Source organism: Scatophagus argus, chromosome 6 (genome assembly GCF_020382885.2).
Source record: "Scatophagus argus isolate fScaArg1 chromosome 6, fScaArg1.pri, whole genome shotgun sequence".
Taxonomy (NCBI): Eukaryota; Metazoa; Chordata; class Actinopteri; family Scatophagidae; genus Scatophagus; species Scatophagus argus.
The window spans coordinates 6,073,469-6,094,901 of NC_058498.1; the positions used below are offsets into that span (position 1 = coordinate 6,073,469).

The 21,433-nt window shown below is 43.2% G+C and overlaps 1 protein-coding gene across 2 annotated transcripts in view; it reads left to right on the plus strand.

The window, feature by feature from the left end:
- Positions 1-21,085, plus strand: part of ror1 (receptor tyrosine kinase-like orphan receptor 1) — a 114,427-nt gene extending 93,342 nt beyond the window's left edge. For both annotated transcript variants that reach the window (XM_046391304.1, XM_046391305.1), the window contains 8 exons: positions 10,119-10,246; positions 11,051-11,368; positions 12,115-12,360; positions 12,563-12,777; positions 16,037-16,216; positions 16,875-17,102; positions 17,224-17,588; positions 17,760-21,085. In XM_046391304.1, the coding sequence (XP_046247260.1) occupies positions 10,119-10,246; positions 11,051-11,368; positions 12,115-12,360; positions 12,563-12,777; positions 16,037-16,216; positions 16,875-17,102; positions 17,224-17,588; positions 17,760-18,459 (2,380 nt within the window). In that variant the 3' untranslated portion in view covers positions 18,460-21,085. The remainder of the gene's footprint in view (positions 1-10,118; positions 10,247-11,050; positions 11,369-12,114; positions 12,361-12,562; positions 12,778-16,036; positions 16,217-16,874; positions 17,103-17,223; positions 17,589-17,759) is intronic.
- The last annotated feature ends 348 nt before the right edge of the window (positions 21,086-21,433 follow it).

A 21,433-nucleotide genomic window follows, 5' to 3' on the forward strand; every position in this document is an offset into this window, starting at 1 on the left:
TTTCAAACTCTGCTTGGACAGGGCCCACTTCCTGTTTCCTTTTTCCCAGAATTCCCCATGTCTGTCTGTTGGTGATCTTGTTGGCAGGTCTGGTCAAGGTCAGGTCTGGCTGGTAACGTCTGTGTTTTAAGAATGTGTGTGTGTGTGTGTGTGTGTGTGTGTGAGAGAGAGAGAGAGAGAGAGAACCATGGTCTCTCCCTGCGGGTTACAAGGCGTAGATGGGGTATGTGGGGTTTCCCTGAACCTTGCCCTGACCCTTCTATGAACACACACACATGCACAGAAAGTGCTCTTTCTTCGCCCATAGTGATGGTGGAGTGTGTGAGAGAAACGGAGGGAGGCACAGTGTTACCTTGAGGTTTTTTTAGGTATAAATAGGGGCTTTTGTTGTTGCAGTTTGGACTTGTGACCTGTGAGCATGAGCCAGGGGGATATTTAGTCATTTGTAGAGCTTAAAACGATCAATGCAGTTTGATGGAGAGTTTTGATAAAGTATGTCCTCTCAGTTGAGTCAGCTTATCAATCAGTTTTGTATTTATTGCTCCTGGCGCCTACCAAATGCATATGATGATAAAGCAGAGTCGGAGCAAAGTCGGTGCTCTAAATTTAACTTTCACCTTTTAATCAGAGGAAGACTTGGATGTCAATTTCGGACATCAGCGGACTGGTCTAAATGAAAACAGATGTGGTACTTGATGAGATTCACATTAAATGCATCTTGCTTTGGAGTAGTTAAACATGAAAAATTAGATAAACATAAATATTGTCACAGACAGTCAGACACCAACATAAAAATAGCCATGTAAGAGTTACACTGAACAGGAATTCATGGGTTTTATGATTGATGACAGATTGCGAGCTCGATCCACGATTTCCCACCCTTTCGTACTCTGTCAGTCTCCTCCTGATCTTGTGGACATTTTTAAACCCCAAAGTAGACATAACACATTTTTAACAAAATCAGTTTAGTTCCTCTATCTGGAGGCAACCTCGGCGCTCGCTGGGCTGTACCATATACTGCTGCTCGTCATTTCCCCTTTTCGACAAATCTAATAATGTCTATGGAATAAAGCCAAAGAAGTCTTTCAGTGGCCTGAAAGTGAACCGTGTGGTCTGTGCAGAGTTCACTCTGAAGCATCTCAGACACCCAGCAGTCATTAACAGTAAACAGAAATTCCTCGATGGGTTTTGTAAAGATAGAATAATTTTCTTATGCAAAAACAGGGTGTTGGGAGTGAAACCTGAATCGGTTGCTTCAGGGCAGCTTGTGGGTGGGCCCTCCTGGTCCTGGCCGGCCTTCAGCTTCAGCTTAACACTTTTACCAGGCTGATATAATAATGACAGGATATCCTTTCTTTGCTTTGTCGTCTCCTCCTCCGTGTTCTTCGTCTCTTCCATCGGTTTTATTTTCACTCTGAGACGACTCTGGGCAGGAAGCATATATCACATAAACACATACACTGCATATAGACCATGTTGTAAATATGGGTGACAACTCTGAGAGTTTGTGAGTCTGGCCCTTTTACCAGCTGAATTATGTGCTGGTCAATTCCCTTTGTTTTTAAGAGTGCAGGAGACTGTAAATTATTTTCTATTGGAAGATCAGGAGCCTCTCTAGATTTGTTTTTAAAAAGAAGATCCGTGAGCCAAAGGGTGTGTGTGTGCATTATGTGAGTGGCCTTGTGTGTTTATCCGTGTTCTGATAACCTTCAAAGCGTGTGGGGTTTTTTTGTCTTATATCTGAGGTTTGGCAAAGGTATGACCTCTGAAGGTATCGCTTGTTGCAGCTTTTCAATATCCTTAGCAGGTCTCCCATAAACCTCAGACTACACGCCGGAACTCGGAAATGTCGGATGTGGGTTTTATGTGTGGGCAAAGAAAGCAATGATTGTAGCGATCCATATAGGAGAGGAAGAAGTTTTCCAGTCGAGAAAAAGACTAACCAGTGTGCAAGTCATAAGTAGTCATCAGCAAGTCATCAGTCTTGCAGCTGCACTGCATTTTGGTGTCATGAGGCTACTGTCAAAGAGGTGAATTCATGACTGCAGAGGAAATATCCAAGGGTTACGTTTTTGGGACTTGCACTGGACGAGCACATACGGAACGGAGCACACTGTCATCATCTGGTTAGCTTTCAGCCAGTCTTAAGCCCTTTATGTTTGTTTTCTGTGTCCTACAGACACCTTTGACGGCAGAGTGTGTAAAGAGGGATTATTTATGGGCTCCACAGTGCGACAGTGTTTTCCCTCCCCACAATACATGCCTTTAGTGACTCTTAATCGCTCTCATCAAGGATTATTCCACTCTCCTGTGAAGACCACGCTTGCGTTCAAACGTGTGTATTCTTGTTCTTTAAGCACCGTCAGTAGCCAGTCAGCCAAAACATGTGTCCTCCTGTCTTTTTTAAGTGTCTGCCTTTGTGTGCTCAGATTGGGATCTGTGATCTAGGCAATAAGCTGTCGTAAATCATGCAATAAAGTGTGTGTGTGTGTGTGTGTGTGTGTGTGGAGGGAGGGAGGGGGTTACATGCTGTCTAAATCACAGAAGTAGCTTTGCTCTCGGCTGTCTCTTTCCCCCTGTTGTTTCTTTTGTGCCCTCTTTGCTTTTCCTGTTATTATTATTTCCACACGGATGTTTTAGTGCAGCCTGGAGTCAATTCAAGGAATGCTATTAAGAAAAACTAAAGACAGGAATTTTTAACAGCAACAAAAAAAACAAAAAAACAAAACGTAAAACAGGAATGGTATGCTGCACCAGGGGGAAAAAAGTGTTTTGTAAAAATAGATGATGCATGTTTATACAGAGCATTCGTTTCATATGGTGTTGGACGTGTCTGTGTTACTGTTATTGGCTGTTCATCTTGTTGGCTGTATGTCAAGTTAAAATGCAGCAGAAAAATGAAAGATGTGTTTGGGTGTCTTCGTTTATACACACATCCTACATTGTTTAAAAGCAGTTGGACGTCATGCCCAAAGCTCCTGTTTCCAGTCCTCCGTCTCCCTCTTCTCCTTCATTGTGTCTCACTCTCTTGTTCTCTTTTATAATTTTTCTCCTTCTTTGCTGTCTCACATTTTCACTTTCCCTTTTCTTTTGTCTTTTTGCTCTCCTCGACCTTCTGTGTTCCCAGTTCATTTATTTTGTTTGTTTTCAGGGATCTCTGCAACCAATAGGTCAGTGATTAGTCAAACAAATCTGTCTGTCCCCACTAACAGACCTTCCTGGGTCCTGATAATGGCTTCTACTGTCCAACCCCTGTGCTCCATTTGTTTGTGTGTTTATGTGTCTGTCTAAACACCACTGAGTTTATGTTAGGTTTTAGGAGACATATTGCCCTCCTGTCCTGCTAATTGACAGGCTGATTGACACCCTCACTCCCCAAACCCTTCCCCCACCTGGTCCTCCTGTACCCTGCAGACCTACAAGGAAGTGATGTCACCAAGTCAGGAACGCAGTGAGGAGTGACGGGTCCTTCCCTGCATGCCAAATCACCATGTATGTCTTAACCCTGTTATTAAAACTCTTTAGCATCACCCACGGGTTGTGACTTCCAGCCTGTGTGTTCAAAGCCTGGGCCTTACAGCAAATACTTCAACAGTCCTTCAGTATCGAATACCAGCTTCTATATCTGAGACATTCTGTGGACTATTTTAGATAAGATCAGCATTCAAGTCACATTCGGTGAAATGTTAACATGAATGAGTGTTTACTTTCTTTGTCAAATCAAGAGGATTTCAGCCATAACCAGTTTCTTAAAGGTTTTAGCGTTTACTGTTCGAACGGCCCAGTGCCTGCTGCCTGCCTCTTTTCTGGGAAAATTCCTCAGAATCACTGGAAAAAAAGCAACACAAACAATTGCTTGTTTCAAATACACACAGAAACGGTTTATTTTGCATTAGAAGAGATAGCCACCGTGACTGTAGTGTTCAGACCAACTTTAGCCCCCCCGTGTAAAGACGCAGCCCGTGTGCCAGTGTAATGAGTGTCAGGACGAAAAAGAAAACTCAGGGTCATTCAGCAAAAAATAACTGAACCAGGCTCAACTTTTATCGTCTTTTGTCAACCAGCAAGCAGCTGGACTGGTCATTCAGACACGTGCAGACTCACACTGCTGGTCTACCTTGCAGTGTGAACATCGTTTGTTTAGCAGTGGTATTATTAACACTTACGGACTGTTTTGACAAGTCCTGAAATGTATTCATCTTATGTCTCATATTTTCATCAGTTCACCAGTACCATACAGCGTCACGCCTCCACCCGCTCTGCCACTTGGATCCTTTAACACAGATTTCCACTCTAAGACGTCCACTACAGTGTCTTTAGACCCACAATAACACATCTGCATCTGGAAAAAAGAAGAAAAAAAAAACAACAACAAGGCAACACTGCGTGGTCGTAAAGATGAGCCTGGCATTTCACACAGCTACAGGATATGATGAGCTACGCTGCCCAATCAAATGCATGCGAGTAATTTTATTACTCTAGAATTAATTTTCCTGAGGAATAATTATTAATTGTAATATCCAGTAATGATATTACAAATCACAGTGCAGTGTTTTGGTCTGTGATAAGCCTTCATACTCACCCTAAACAGCACATCCTGGATAGTCCTTCATCCTCGCTGCAGTAGCTGAAGTTGCTTTCCCACATCTGTGCAGCCCCTTACAGTTTGTGTAATGCAGTGAAGTTTTTAAAAGTAATTATCCTAACTGTGACTAACTATAACCTGTACTAAAAAACATTCAACTCTCTACTGTGTGCCAGACATGAGCATTTTTAAGATATTTGAAGTGAGCAGAAAACCCACCATGTCAGACCAGCTGTGAGGTCCTCTCCACATCATCTCTTATGTTTCCTCTTTCACTCTGCTCCGAACCTCTTCGTCTTTCCCTCTGACAGAAGCCTCTATTGTTACAGTCAGTAAGTAAGTAACACGAGGACTCAGGACGGCTCGTTCTTTCTCCATTGTATCCCAAAGCAGCGTCTAGTTGCCCTCGCTGGCTGTTCGCTCCCAGTGTGGTCACGGGCCACTGGCAGCCGCAGATTCCAGTCAGCCTCAGCCTCTTGTGGCCATTTTGGCTCCCTGTCAGTGAGAAATCATTACAAGCTGCAGTCACACATGCTATTCTGTTATAATAACTGAGTTACACTGTCTATAAGCACACAGCAGCACAAAGTGTCCAACACATGAATCCTGGTCCTGAATCATGGTCCTTGCAAAAAAAATATCAGTGTGTACTTCACCAGCACTGCTCAGATAAAACAACAAAAGTGAGACTTTGGTGACATCCAATATTTATGTTTTGTTGAGTACTAATTCTGTGTTTCATGAGTGTAAATGGGCTGAATAATGGCAAACAGATTTTGTTTTCTCATCCTCTTTTATTTATTTATTTTTTTTTATCTTTGTCAGACTTTCTTCTAGGAGGGAAATGTACTGTAGCAACCACATGATAGCCTTCTGTTTTCTCTCTGTCTGTCATGCTCTCCTCCTTTCCAGACCTACAAATGACTTTCATTTGTGACTGGACCCCATGTGACACATGCTCACAAACACTCTATTCCTATCTATATCTCAGTGAGCGTCAAGTGATCTGCGTTGGATGACATTTATTGTCTCGCTTAGTTTAGCAAGAGTTCAGGGCGAAATAGTGTGCAGAGCTCCTCAAATATTAACACATTTAGAATCAAACTTTACTGGTGGTATGAACACTTGACTTTTGCATCACATCTATTTTGCTATTTTAAGCATGCTGCCATGTTTGAGAAACTGATGAATTTGGTCTCTGGCCATCCATTGGTTTCCAATCCTTTCCATGTAGTATGAAAATCATATTGATTATATTGTATATGTTTGCAGTTGTGTTGCAGTTTATACCTTTTCAGTCAGTACGCATTAAATTAACAAACATGTACAGTACATCTGACCGAATGTTTGAAGAGTCTAATGATTGATTTCCAAACTGCACACCAATTAACGGAAACAAATGGCTGCTTGAAGAGTAGAAAACAATTCTGAAAACATTTGGAAAAATTTACATTTATTTTACTGCATTCATTATTTCTTTATTTCCCACCCAGCTTACTTCAAAAGTCATCACAGTTTAGGATTTGGATTTTGCTAAATAATAAAAATAATGAACACGTATAAGAGAAGTTCAGGGACAATCAGGATACAACAGTTGGGACCTCATGCTGCCGGCAGCTCATCTCCTCTTCACTCAGCACCCACAACAGCTCCTGGAAACGAAACCCTGAAATCTAAAATGTCATCGGGATCCGCCCCCTGCCTCCTCACCCTCAAATCCCATCCTTTCTAGATGCCCCTCCAACAAAGAGCGTTGAGTTTCAAGTCCCTTTAACCCCAAAACTCAACACAAACCTGTCATTCCAGCCCACAGATTCTTGGTGAGAAAAAGGTTTACATGCTGAAGGCCTAAAGATATGTTCCATACTCAAAACACAAAGTATAGACCCAACAATGAAATCTCAAGCCAGGAGAAGTTTGTTGATTCTGGAATAAACAGAGCATATGTTGGTTTTGTCCCACACTTTGTAAGGTGCTTTTGAAACCAAAAAAATCAGCACTTTTTTTGTTTTGTTTTTATTTCTGTCATTAGTGTCCTGTATTTGAGAAACTAATTTTTGCAGGAGAGAGTTTCAAGGATGTGGGTTTCAGTGGAATCCAGTCTTTTTGTCTTTGTGCCAAGTTGAACTTCTTTCTGAGGATGATTAAAAGTGGAGTCTGAATCATCCATTTTTTTCCGGGCTTCTTTTTTTTCCCAACCTCCTCCACTTTGAAAACTCTCCCTTTCAGTTCCTTAAACCCTCATCATCTCTGGGGTGGAGGAATGACATGCGTGTCTCGCTGAGTCGATGTGTCTGTGTTGTTGAGTTGAGGTACATCTGTTGTGTCTCACTGTTGCAGTCAAAATGCACACAAAACTGCCCACATCGTCCTGTCAGCAGTTCCTTGCTTATCACTTTACCATCTCAGCCTCCTTTACTTGCACATGCGTGCACGCATATGATAAAGTATAATGAGAATTATGCACTTGCATTAACGCTCACAAAGTGTAAATATTTTATGTTGGTGGCAGCCTTTTTACTATTCTCCATCAACACCCACATGAATCACTGGAAAGTTTTCTGGTAGGATGGATGTTGCCAGCTGATAGATGTTGCCTAATGTGTCTTCCTCACTTTCTTTGAAGTAATCACTGATTTTCTCCTATTGGGTTGAACTCGCTCACGTCTCTTTCTTGATTAAAAAGATGCATGTGTGCAGTGTTTTAGAGCAGAAAACCCATCACAGCCCTCACCAGGATCTGCTGAAGAGCCCGAACCAGCTCAAGCCCTGGAGCTGCAGTCTGGGTCTTAGCTGTACTGTCACAAAGCAGGTGTGAATGTATGTGATCATATGGATGGGAATCAGGGTGATGCTGGGAAGAAGAGCACGGCTGCTTAGCAAGCGCTTCCCTGAATAAATAATAAGGTTGGGAAAAATGTAATTGGACAATGAATCAATGTCCTCAATACCTTGTTTAGGTTCTGTGGTGAGGCTCGCCTTTCTGTTTAGATCTGGATTATAGATCGGAGCTCAGAGGGAAAAGCTTCTCCTTGTAATTAACTATTATAAAACATTACACAGAGGGCCCGTGGCGTTGGTGTGTAAAATAAAAGGCCTGAACAGCCATCCACTGTTTACACAAATAGCAACCACACTTGGCTCTCCCTGCCTGGAATAGCCCAGACACACACACACACACACACACAGAAATAAATGGATGCACAAAAACAAAAGTCAAGAAATATTTCCAGAAAAGCTCAGATGTCTCACGGTGATTAGGTTATTCTAGATGTGTCTTTCCCCTCCATTTCTCTCTTTAGACATGTTATAAGTCATTTCTGCTGCACTGGACAGGGTACAGACACTTTAATACCCCTCTCAGACATGGCTTTCAGTCTAAATCGACTTGCAGAAGAGTGGAAGAAATTAAAATATAAAAAGCAGTGAGGGGCGATTTGCGATTCGGGCTGAGCTGGTTCGGGTGAGGCTGTTCGGGCTGGCCAGGGCTGTAATTTCCCCTCGGGGATCTGGCTGCATTGTGGTGGATCGTCTGTTCTCCCTTGTCATTTACTTGTCTGTGTGTGGCTTGATGTTAGTGTGTATGTGTGTGTGTCCACCATCCTCCGTGACGCACAACCAGGACTGGACACACTCCAGCCCTCACTTTGGATCCCTTGTGTGTGTGTGTGTGTGTGTTTTCTCATGCTCTCTAGCTGCCTTTTTATATTCTGCTTCATTACAGTCAGAAAGGTCGCAGCCCAATCAATCAACAATCCATCAAAGCATTCCGGTAGTTTTCACAAGACTCTTCCCTTTCGGCTTTAAGGGAAGCCAGACGTGATTTTCACCTAAAGAGATGAACTCTTCGCCAGAGGAAAAATATCTGAAGATGTTAGCAGTTTGTAGTTTGTGGCTTGATGAAGGGGTGCTAAGCTGTCTGCAGGCACACCGCAACATGAACTCATTATTAACAATATCCACATTTTAGTAGGAAATTACATATTCCAAGGATAAAATCTGCTTAAACCTGAATTATACTGTAAATGTAATGTTACCATATCTCCATGGACTCTACAGTATGTAGACCACTGCTCTATAGCTCTCTGAGAGTGTGTGTGTGTGTGTGTGTGTGTGTGTTCATGTCTGGAAAGCCCATTTAGATCTGTACAGACGTAGGCAGAGAGAGAGAGAGAGCTGACCTTGGCCCTTTAGTCACTTTAAACTCCTCAGAGAGAGGGAACCTAATGACCCTCATGCCAAACTCATACACCCGTGGCATTACGAAGGCTTTGTGTGTGTGTGTGTGTGTGCGCGCGCATGCGTGCACGTGCGGTCACGTGCGGTCGTCACTGTCACCTTGTTTTTTGTTGCCTCTATAAAGCTTTTTAGTGCACTTTTATGCTTTATGGAGTAATTGGTGTAATCCACACATGGTTATGCCCCTTATAAACTGCCTGACCGCCAGTCAACAAAGGCAACAGACAATAATGGTTGGATGATAATGAAGCGTTAAGCCTCGAAGGCTCGATTCCACGGTTAAACTGAAATGAAGCAGCGTGTTTCAGCGAAAAATGGTCAGAGCTGAAGACCGCATCTGTCCTCTTTATTAATCGTTTTTCCAAAATTTCACCGTCTGGTCAGTTTCAAATGGAGTGCTTCTGTTTGCCATTACAGTATCTGAAGCATGAGGATGTACTTTCAATCAGCCGATAGCTGCAATATGCTTCTTTTGTGTGTGTGTGTGCTCGCACACGCATGCAGTGGCATCATGCACTCCCCTATATATTGTGGTTACGCCTGGTCTTAAAGTCCCCATATGGCACGTTTTAAAGCACATGACACAGTGATCTCACACTGAGTGAATGGCCTGCTAGTCAGCATGTGGTTTGTGTGTGTGTGTGTGTGCGTGCGCACGTGTGTGTGTGTTGGAGCAAGTATGCATGTACAGAATGAGAAAGGTAGGAGATCAGAGTAGAACAAGAGAGAACGAGGCAGGTAAATAGATTTTCAAAAAAGAAGGGCAAGAATGGAGAAGGCCAACATAAAACACAGAGAAGGACCAAAACATCAAGAGTCACTAGAGGAAGTAAAAGTTGTGAAAACATGATCATCAAGCCCCTTTTTTCTCTCTCTGCATATGTTTCAGATTATGGCTCATGATTACATCTCACTGCCATAAACAGGAATAGGCAAACATTAATTCCTAATGCGGTTTGTGTGTTTGTGTGTATTTGTGTGTGTGTGTGTGTCAGATCTGCCTTTGACTAGAATGTGACTTATCTTTAGCCAAGCAAAGGGAGACCACTTGGTTTAGGATCAGCAGCAAGAAGCAGCCTCTTCCTTCCACTGAAGTGCAACTGGTTGCTTTGGTGTCACTTTTCAACCCTAGACTGACCTCTAGTGGAATGGTGTTGTAGTGCACAATGTTCAACTCTTCTTGCTCTTCCAGTTGTCCAAACATTGCAGACATATTGTGTGTGTTAATATTATTGCCTGTAAACATACTTGACATTTCTCTTGACTCTCTCCTTTGTTTTTCTGCGTGTCTCAGGGTGGATTTTGAGGAAGAGGGATTCTGCCAGCCATACAGAGGTATAGCCTGTGCCCGCTTCATTGGTAACCGCAGCATCTTCGTCGACTCGTTGCAGATGCAGGGTGAGATCGAAACCCAGATCACAGGTAAGAAACAGGCAACATGTAGAAGTGGGTTTGACCCCTTGTGCTACAGAAAAAGGAAACATTCACGTCTTTGCAAGTTTCTTGCAATTTCTCCATTCGTTAAACAGATTCTGAAAATAATAGAAGAAAACAGGATGTTGTTGAGAACATCCATACAAATGTCAGCTTCTCCACTGAATAGTTCAGGGACAAAGAGGCCATGAACTCAGACTCAAAACTGAAACATAAAGGCCAAGTGATAATAAGGATTTATGATGCCACGCGGTCACAATAAGCCCACAGTAGGACTGTAAATCACGTTTCATACCCAAAACATCAACATTCAGTAGTTATTCACCCTCTTGACTGTAATATCACTTTCACTTTATGTATATATGTTGCTTTATTCAATAAACATGTGCAGTGGGACTGTTTGGACAACTGCCAGCTTACGTTATCAACTTTATAATCTCTTGTCTTTTCCTCCACCCCCCGCAGAGCTGCTTTATTGTTAATCACAAGCAGAGAAAAGCACATGTTTGCAATAACCGTGCGGTCTGACTGTGACTCATACATTTACAGCTGCAGCTTTCATCATCAGTCAGTCCCCTCTTTTTGATCCGTCATGTGTTCAGATGCTCAAAAGTCAGTAGTAACGTGAGCACAGGCCTGCTTCTTTTTGCATCTTTTGATCAATGCGTGAAAGTAGTTTAACAAACAAATTAACCCTTAATATACCTCGTTTGTAGGTGTATTATGATGCCACACTGTTGCTTCAAAGAAATCGATGAAACAAACGTCTTCCTTTGGTCTCCCCTTTTCCAGCGGCCTTCACCATGATCGGGACATCCAACCATCTGTCAGATCGTTGCTCCCAGTTTGCCATCCCTTCTCTTTGCCACTTTGCGTTCCCAACGTGCGACCGCAGCTCCGGCACCGACAAACCGCGGGACCTGTGCAAGGACGAGTGTGAGATCCTGGAGAACGATTTGTGCAAGACCGAGTACATCATCGCCCGCTCAAACCCCATCATCCTGAAGAGGCTGAAGCTGCCAAACTGCGATGACCTGGCGGCTTCTGACAGCCCCCAGGCCGCCAACTGTCTGAGGATCGGCATCCCCATGGCTGACCCCATAAACAAGAGTAAGATTCTGCTCATTACCGTTCCATTCGGAGCAGCGTCACTGTGGCCTCTGTCATAACGGCTCACAAGATCTCTGAGGCCAAGTATGCTAAATATTAGAATTGACTGTATTGGTAAAGTGTGGTTAAGCTTATGGCTCATTATCAAAACATTTGGTCATTAATTTCACTGGCATTAACTAACAGCTCCCTTTCTGTATATTAACAAAAATTCACAATTTCCTTCTCACAACATTGAGTATTAGTTTATTATATCCCTCTGAATTTGATATTCCAGCATAGCAGCTTGTGAAGATTTTTTTAAACCATTAAACAAATTTTAGATTACCAATTTTAATTGCATTGCAAAGGGACAATGATGAAGAAGAACAGAAGACACAAAATGTAATAATGAATGCAAGATAAGGTCACTACCTGAAATAAAGTATGCACGTGTGTGAAAGGAAATGGTAATTAGTTAACAGAGGATCGACTGGGATTTACCTTTGGGCAGCCAGTCCAAAAGAAGTTTGTCAGAGACATTCTCATTCAGGTTTTGTTATCTGGGAGTAGTCAGTTTGAAAAGTTCTTTGAAGAAGACAAGTGGGCGAAAAGGTGCAGGCGCTAGTCCAGTGCTGCTATGCATGCAGTAGAGTTTGATGGTAAGCCACGTCCAAGACCAGCCATCACCCCAAAAGATAGAAGATAATACTAAACCTAACCCAAAATAAACACCTAATGCACAGCCACGCCTCCCTCTCCTCCAGATCACAAGTGTTACAACAACAGCGGGGCAGACTACAGAGGCACAGTCAGTATGACCAAGTCGGGCCGTCAGTGTCAGCCCTGGAACTCCCAGTATCCTCACAGTCACAGCTACCTGGCCGTCCGCTACCCGGAGCTGAATGGAGGACACTCGTACTGCCGCAACCCTGGGAACAAACATGACGCCCCGTGGTGCTTCACGCTGGATGAGGGGGTCCGCATGGAGCTCTGTGACATACCAGTTTGTGGTAAGAGACCAGAATCTGGTTAAGAGATTCATAGGCAGAATATGTAGATATTCATTTTTATTTCACTGTTTGCCCTGAGTTGGTTATCAGAATTCAGCTTCATTTTCAGTCAATCATCCAATTGTTTGGTCACTTAATATTGCACAGTCATACGGTGATCATATATCTGATATCATTCCCCTCCCTCCACCTCTCTATCCAGACCATAAAGACAAGTCTGGTGGCAGCAACATGGAGATCTTGTACATCCTGGTTCCCAGCGTGGCGATCCCGTTGGCCATTGCTTTGCTCTTCTTCTTTATTTGCGTGTGCCGTAACAACCAAAAGTCTTCCAGGCCTCCTGCCCCTCGCCAGCCCAAACCGGTCCGAGGTCAAAACGTTGAGATGTCCATGCTCACGACTGCATACAAGCCAAAGGTAGAGCAGCACAGACACAGCACACATCACTGTGGGTAGTGGAAAGTAAGACTTAGACACCTGGTTTTCTGTTCAGGGACATATGATAGGATGATGCAGAGAAATGGCAAATAAAGTTTAAATCAATTATATGACATTACAAATAAATCCTGTCACTTAAAGTTAATTAATTTATCATAACTTTAATGACAAGGTCTCTCAGTGCAGGCACACACAAACCAGCAGGACTAAGCCTGACTGGCAGCTAACTCATTCACATGTGGCGTAGTCACATTCTGGTGATTGACAGCAAATTGCACAGTATTAAAAGTTTCCTATGTTTATCTGCCTGTTCTCTTGAGTCATAAAGAAATAATTGATACTGAGGATTAGGATTTGCACTCACATGCTGACACACACGGCTACCAAATCATCTTGCATAAATATAAATGTACAGATCCCGTCCTCACACCACATTCTCACCAAAGTATGAAATCACATGTATATGCTGTACACTCACACAGGATTTTGGACCGGTCTGCCAGGACTCTAGACCAGTGCCCTTTGCAGCGTTTGTCCTTTTAGTCATAAGAGCAGACTGAGGAAGTAGTCAAAACACTGGCACAGTCCCTCGTGTGTCAGCTGGGATGGGTAGCAGCATGCTGGGGTTACTGGCTTCAGTGTGTGTGTGTGTGTGTGTGTGTGTGTGTGTGTGTGTGTGTGTGTGTGTGTGTGTGTGTGTGTGTGTGTGTGTGTGTGTGTGTGTGTGTGTGTGTGTGTGTGTGTGTGTGTGTGTGTGTGGACACAACCTGTCTCAGACGAAGCTTCAGATCTCTATCATCAGAGCTCAGCAGGTTCAGGAATGTTCAACTGCGGCTCCTTTTCCTCTCTGTTTATTTCTCTCCCGCTGTCTCTCTTTTTTCCTCACACTCCTCCTCCTCTCCCTCCTGCTTTCACTCAATCCATCTCTCTCTCTCTCTCTCTCTCTCCATCCCTTTGGCCCTTTTTCATCCTTCACTCTCTGCTTCCTCCTCCCCTGCCTCTCTCACAGAACCTCTTTGTAACAAAGATCACCAAGCCCCACATTAGGATCTGTGTCATATTTCTTTCAAGATTCTTTCAGTCATATCACACCTGTTTATTCACATAATTTTGGGGGGTGGTGGAGGAGGAGGAGGAGGAGCGGAGATATCTAAGCAGTGTGTCTGCTTGTGCAAACCAGTGCTGATTTTCGAGGTAATGTGTGTAATATTGCTATGAACAGCTGCAGAAGTAACTGCAAAATGTCATCGAAGCTTCAGAAGCCATTACTACCTCCGGTTTATGATTAATATCTCTGGTTTATATCTCTCTGTTTTATTTATTTTTGGTAATGGAACAAACGAGTCTCTCCTCGCTGCGTTTGGATGACTGCTTTGTATCTGCAAAGAGTCATTGCAACGGGGAGAGCAAAGAAGGTTTTTCAGAGTGACAACCGTGCAGTTATGGAATCATACAGCGAATTTCACTTTGTGCACAACAAGGCCCTGAAATATGTCACACACATCAGACCACATGAACATCCACTTTAAAGATTTCAAAAGCAAAAGAAGAACTTTTACAGATGTGCAGTTCTGTAATCCACAAGTCTACGAATCTACGTGTAAAACTACATAACCGACAAGACGATTTGGGTAAATGAGGATTTGTGTGCAGTTTCTGCCTTATAAAACCGCTTAGATTGTTGGTAAAACCTTAAGTTATTGTTGTTTTTTTGTGAATTTTTGCTGAGTTTCTCTTCCCAACCCCTCTTATCTACAACTTTGTCTTGGCTTAAGGCTAGGCTCCTACCCACCAGGCTTTGCTACAGGGTCACCCAAGGGCCGTTGCCTGTGACAATCCATTTAGACATGCATAAACACACGTACGCGCACACACACACACACACAAACCTGCTGGGTGTGTGTGTGTGTGTGTGAGGAGGATCTGAGGGTTTGGGTGTGGGGAGAAATGAAGGGGTGAAACAAACCCATAACTAAAAACATCTGTGGCTCTCATAACATCAGTAGGCCCCCACACTCGCTTCACACACACACACACACACACACACACCACCCCCCTCAGAGTTCATACAGGCCTGTGTCTCTCCTGCTCACTGAGGAATTTCATTATTCATCTCAGAGTTCCTGGAATCTGAAAATCTCTGCCAACCTCTGCTCACCTTTTATCTTCAAGTACAGCTACACACACACACACACACACACACACACACACACTCTGAGAGGTCACCTGGACAGCTCTAACGTATGAGAATTTAGCTGATGTCACAAAGGAAGGAAACAACCGTACAAAATGGGACAAAGAACTCCAACACACTCTGCTTTTCTGTACACACACACACACAAAGACTGAGAGTTTGCCACCAATCTCAAGTGTTTCCTCTGTTAGCTGTCTATTAACTGGAGTATTTTTTCTATACTTCTCTGATAATAAATTTTGGCATGCCGTCAGTATTTTAGACCCATGATTTTGAAATACTTTCCTTTCAGCAATTTTGAAGTGTAGCCCAGTCTATGGTGTTCATTGTGAGAGACAAAAACACAGAAAGTCTGCAAGTCAGTTAGTCAGCTGTCTGTGTTTGAATGTAATTGCTGAGTTTGTTAAGTGGGTGAATTCAAGCTAAAATGCAGTGTTAACTCACCGAGTCCAACCAAATTCTAAAAAATTCATGACCCTGTCGTGACCCTGCAGTTCAGCTGAGTCCTGTTGGATTTATCTGTACAAGCAAACCTCTTCAGTAAGGATAAACGACTAAAAAAGGCAAGGTCTACTCTCACAAAGAAAGCCACTGCTTTTTCTGTTAATTCTGCAGGTCATTCTAAAGTTTTTCTGGCAAGAAAATGAATTTTAGTCTTCCTAAAAGCTGCTAACCTGTTGGTTAAATGGCGTATTAAAGATGTCAACCTGTTGCCAGGTTTCACAATTTCCCCCACATCACTTTACAAACTCTCAAAGGGAGTCATTAGGCGCTGATGTAATGGACTGAGTCTGATTATGACAATTATCAACTCTCTGAACAACACTTTCATTGTTTTTTTACAACTCAAACATGTTTCATGTTATATTAGGCAGCTCGCCTGCATAGAATTAAAAGCACTAATGTGAACTTCATGTCAACGTTTCACTTCTCTATACAAGGATAATGGTGAGGAAAGAGCACTTGCATAACAAAGAAAATAATGACCTTATTTTTCTGTCACATCTCTCTTCCCCACTGATCCCACTTCTTCCTTCTCTGCAGACCAAAGCCAAAGAGCTGCCCCTGTCGGCTGTGCGTTTCATGGAGGAGCTCGGAGAGGGCGCTTTAGGGAAGATCTACAAGGGTCATCTGTATCTGCCGGGCATGGACCAGGCTCAGCTCGTGGCCATAAAGACCCTGAAGGATGTCTCCAGTACCCAACAGTGGAATGACTTCCAGCAGGTACAGAGTGAAGCTGTGCCTCCAAAGCCTCAAGTTTACTGCTTCCAATTGTAAAGTTGAAGAAATACTCAAAGATGAGGTTCTAAAATCAGCCATGTGTAACCTCCAAGGCTGAACAGTTAGTCATTTTAGAAGACATGCTTCTAACAGGCATGTAACGGGTAGATTTTTAGAACTGAATGTGGTTCTGAAATAATCTGCTGTTTTAAACTAAAAGGCACTATTTTCCCTGTGGAAAGATCTCTCTTCCCACAGGACCTGAAGCATGACTTGTTATGTTTGCACAGAAGGTAAACGTGGTAGGTGATGGCAGACTGTATATGGCTAAAAATCACTGAACAGAGGATTAATTCACTTGAAATAGTTCCAAAAATAAACTGTAACTACTGGCAGATTGTCCAGATAAATTTAGACTTTAAGGAGGACTGAAACAGATGACTCGTAAAAACATATTCCTCCCTTTCCGTGTGCATGAGAAACGAGGAAGGCCTGAACCGCCAGCGTAAAGTTACACAGTAAAAATCTGTCTTATGTGTTTGAAACACTCTAATCAGCCAAAAGGCAAATTTAAATTGAAGTATCACAGTGAGGTTTCATTCTCTAATGATTTCCCAGTCTTTCTTTTTGCTTGAGACACACGTTTTGTTTTCCATCGCAGGAGGCCGCAGTGCTGACTGAGCTGCAGCACCCAAACGTGGTGTGTCTGCTGGGTGTGGTGACCCAAGAGCAGCCTGTCTGTCTGCTGTTTGAGTTTTTGCCCCAAGGCGACCTCCACGAGTTCCTCATCATGCGTTCACCACACTCAGACGTTGGCTGCAGTAGTGATGAGGATGGCACTGTAAAATCCAGCCTAGATCATGGAGACTTCCTACACATGGCCATACAGGTGGGAATATTAAGTTCAGGATCACAGTTTCGTTGTCTCCCGTGGCTGCCCTGTTTCTCCTTCCACCTTGCTGCCACTTATTCCTTAAATGATTGTTTTCTGTCTGACTACTCAAACCTAGGTGACTGCTGGGATGGAGTACTTGTCCAGCCACGGTTACGTCCACAAAGACCTTGCAGCTCGGAACATTCTAGTGGGAGAACAGCTCCACGTCAAAATCTCCGACCTGGGTCTCTCCAGAGAGATCTACTCCTCAGACTACTACTGCCTCCAGCCCAAAACCCTGCTGCCCATCCGCTGGATGCCCCCCGAGGCCATCGCTTATGGCAAGTTCACCACAGACTCAGATATCTGGTCGTTTGGAGTTGTGCTGTGGGAGATCTTCAGCTACGGTCTGCAGCCCTATTATGGCTTTTCCAACCAGGAAGTGATGGAGATGGTGAGAAAGAGGCAGCTGCTGCCCTGCCCTGAGGACTGTCCGCCAAGGTACGTACAGGTTAATGTTGCAGTAAATTATGAGAAGGTGATACAGTAAGTACTTAATCTTTTGTTGCAGTCTTTGCCTTGTTGTGTGTCAAAGGCCACACCTTTTTGATTTTTTAAATGGCTTAAAAATTAAAAAAACAAAAAAAATTCTAACTAACTGTTGTCTCTCAGATTTTATGGCTTGATGACTGAATGCTGGCAGGAGGGACCAACACGTCGACCGCGCTTCAAGGATCTCCACGTCCGCCTGCGAGCTTGGGAGGGAATGTCATCCCACGCCAGCTCCAGCACACCCTCTGGTGGCGGAGGCAACGCCACTACCCAGACCACATCGCTCAGCGCCAGCCCTGTCAGCAACCTCAGCAACCCACGTTATGCCGCTGCCGCCGCCGCCGCTGCTGGGTACCTCTACCCAGCCCAGGCTATTCCCTCCCCAGGCCAGATGGCTCCGATTACAGCCTGGACGCCCATGGCTGTGCCCCAAACCCATCAGCGATTTATTCCCGTCAATGGATATCCCATCCCGCCAGGGTACGCAGCTTTTCCAGCCCACTTCCCTCCCCCTGTCCCTCCGACAAGGGTCATCCAGCACCACCTGCCTCCCCCTAAAAGCCGTTCACCCAGCAGCGCCAGTGGCTCCACCAGCACGGGTCACGTCAGTGGAGTTCCCTCCACCACAGGCTCCAACCATGACGCCAACACGCCGCTGCTTTCCCACTGCATCATGCCAGGGAGCGGAGGAGGGCAAGCTCAGGTGTACGGACAAGTTTCCCAGAAGGGACAGCTGGACGCATCACAAACATCAGCACTGCTCACTGCTGATTCTGACACACTGATGTATAACGACACGGTCATCACCGCAGACCTGTAGGTAGATAGAGGGATACTCACAATCTTTCTGCACGGGACCCAAATTTGAGAAGTTTAGCCTCTCACCCAGGGATCCAGTCTAACATTTCTACTCTGGTCACACGGAGACCCCACAGAAACCGACCTGTAAGCACATTTAGATGTGCAAGAAACGCTGCCGCAGCTACACCAGTATATACACGACTGTCTGACTTTTTAATGCCTTATTGTTTAAAGTGTACTTACTACCATGGTTTGAAAATGTTGTGTTATTATTTTAACCTCTGTGTAAATACGGTACATAAGTCCTGCATCAGTGAATGAAATACAAAGATATATTCAAAAGAACTTTTTATTAAGGAAAAAAAATGTAAGTAGGAAGTCCCTCCCGTGTCCTTAGAAATGGTTTGTATTTTGTCTGACGAAAGTTCCTGGGTCATCTACCCAGTCAGTGGGCTGTGTCGTGCAGGACGTGAAGGAAACACTGACGCTCATACCTTGACTGCTTGGTACCTTTCAGCAGTGGTGTGACTTGCTTGTTTCTGGAAATGTTAAAACACAAAAATGTGCTGTACAGTTTGCTTGTACGGTAAAAGAAACTGAATTTAGCAAGCAATAACCAAGCAAACAAAAACGGGAACCCAAGATGGAGCAAACGAGGAGTTCAGCAGCTTTTACTGACCAGCACTGACCTGCTCAAATCCACCAGTCTACAAGGTGGACATTTGAGGTGCCCTGCCTTATTGCAGCCCTACAGACAGCTAACGGCTATGTGACAGCTCCCCATTGAAGCAGCTTGAATTCAAACTAAAACAGGTGATATGTTAGCTACACATGCTCTTCCAGGCGCTGAGATTTGGCATCTTCATTTTCAGGCAAAGTACCTTTGCAAATGACACCTGAATGTTTTTTGTGCAACCTCAACATGACTATCTGACACTTTGACACCATGGACACAAGCCTCTTTGCATTTTAGAAATCTTAGAGTACACACACACACAGATCTACAAATGCAATCACACAGCGCTGAAATTTTCTTAGACTGGACTGGCCTCAGGGCCAACGCTTCATTCACCACACGAGGGCTGGGGTCAGTTTACTGTCAGTGATGTAAGCTAAAACTTAACCCTCACAAAAGAACGTTTTTAATGTAAATGCGAGATGGTGTTTTAATTTTTATGGGAGACTTTTTCCAGTGTTTTTTTTTTTTTCCAGAATTTTGAAGGAACTTTAAAGATTTTATTCACAGGGCTTGTATTCATGTTTTCCTTTTCCTGTTTTTCGGCACCTGTATTGTACAAAAAAAAGACATGGAGGAATGAAAGTATTCAAAGCAGGCAGGGTTAAAGCACAGATGATGCTCACACGAGCCTCAGTTGGTATTTTGCAAGGTGTCTGTCATGTACATGACCAAGAACAACTATCAATAGGATGTTTGATGCGCTTCAATTTATTCCCTCTCTATGCTTAAACAGAAGAATGTTGGACCTAAATTAGGACTGTTTTTTATTTGGCGCTTTTATTTGATTCTGTATCAGCAGTGACTAGAAGGCACTGTTGTACTGGCACAGATTGTACTGACATGTAGGTGATCCTAACAAGGAAAAGTGCAGGTTTACAAGAAAGTTTCTACCTGAGTCTCCTCAGCTACAGCCGTGTTTATACTCCAACATGTCCGATCTGCAGTAGCGGGTAATATAATACAGTTTTGGATGCATTTACTTGAGTATCCTTCTGTGATAGAAGAAGTTGTTGTGTAAATTGAACATGAACGATTCGTCATTTTTTGATTGTGTTTGGTTAGAGACATTAGTTATATTTTCAAAAAACGTGTCATAGAACCAGCTGCAGTCCCAGAACAGTTTGTGACGTTAGTTGTACCTGTTTAGTAGACAATCGTTGGGTTTGAATGCTCGCAAAAATGTCACAGACAGTACGTATGTGTTGCACTCTGTGCAGTTGAGATGGCTTGAATGCTATTGTGCATTTTTTTGGTAAAGTTGACATTTGTGGAATGTAGATAGACAAGACTAAATTATTTAGTTCATCTAACCCCTACTTAAAGAAAGCAACCACAGGAAAAGCAGCTGCTTCAGTTCACTGCAGACTCAAATCCCAATAAATCATATCTACATTAGACTTAGACTGAGCTTTAGGTCCCCCTGAGATAATTTATTCAAGCCAAATGTAAAATGAAAGGAGAAGGTGTTTGTTCCTCATGTCACAACAACTTAATTTTCCCATTGAGTTTTTATTTCATTGCTGTCTTTTGTCCCTGTACTTTATCTTTTTGTTCCTCTGAAGCACATCGAGCTACCTTGGCGTTTGTACACGTGACCTTGAGGATTTATGTGTACTAATACAACGGTGCAAAAACCACTTGTACACAAGACTGTGAATCTCAATCAAGTTTAGGTGTTTTTGTATTTGGCAACTAAAAAAGTAATTATTGTGCCTTTTTTTGTTTTATTTGAGATTCAACTAAAGACGAGTAAATTTATATTTCAGTCACAGCGTGCCCATTACAGAAGGTTTACATGCTTATCATATTGACCAAGAGAGGCCTTGTCTTTGTATTTTTTCTGAACATTTTTTGCACAAATGTTTTGTATTGCAAAATCATTTATTAAATGATGTTGTTTGGTTAACTGTGGCATCAATGTGATTATTAATTTGTAGACATGCAGAATTTGTAGTGTGTTTGTTTTTGTGTTGAATTTTCTTTGTGATCAGATTTTGTATTGGCACTGTGATTCCACTGGGTGTCACCAAATCACTATTTCGGTGGATTTCCTTGAATTTTTTTTTTTTTCTTTTTTTGTGAGTCATAACCGTAGTAACCATTATTGACCAGATGGTGGTGCCCGTCAGCTACTTCATTAGTTGTAGGCTTGAGCTTCAGAACAGCTGGAAATAATATTAGTCCTGCTAGAATTTGGCAAAAGACAGAAAATGACTCAATAGTGTTCCTGTGTGTTTACTTGTGTGTATCACTG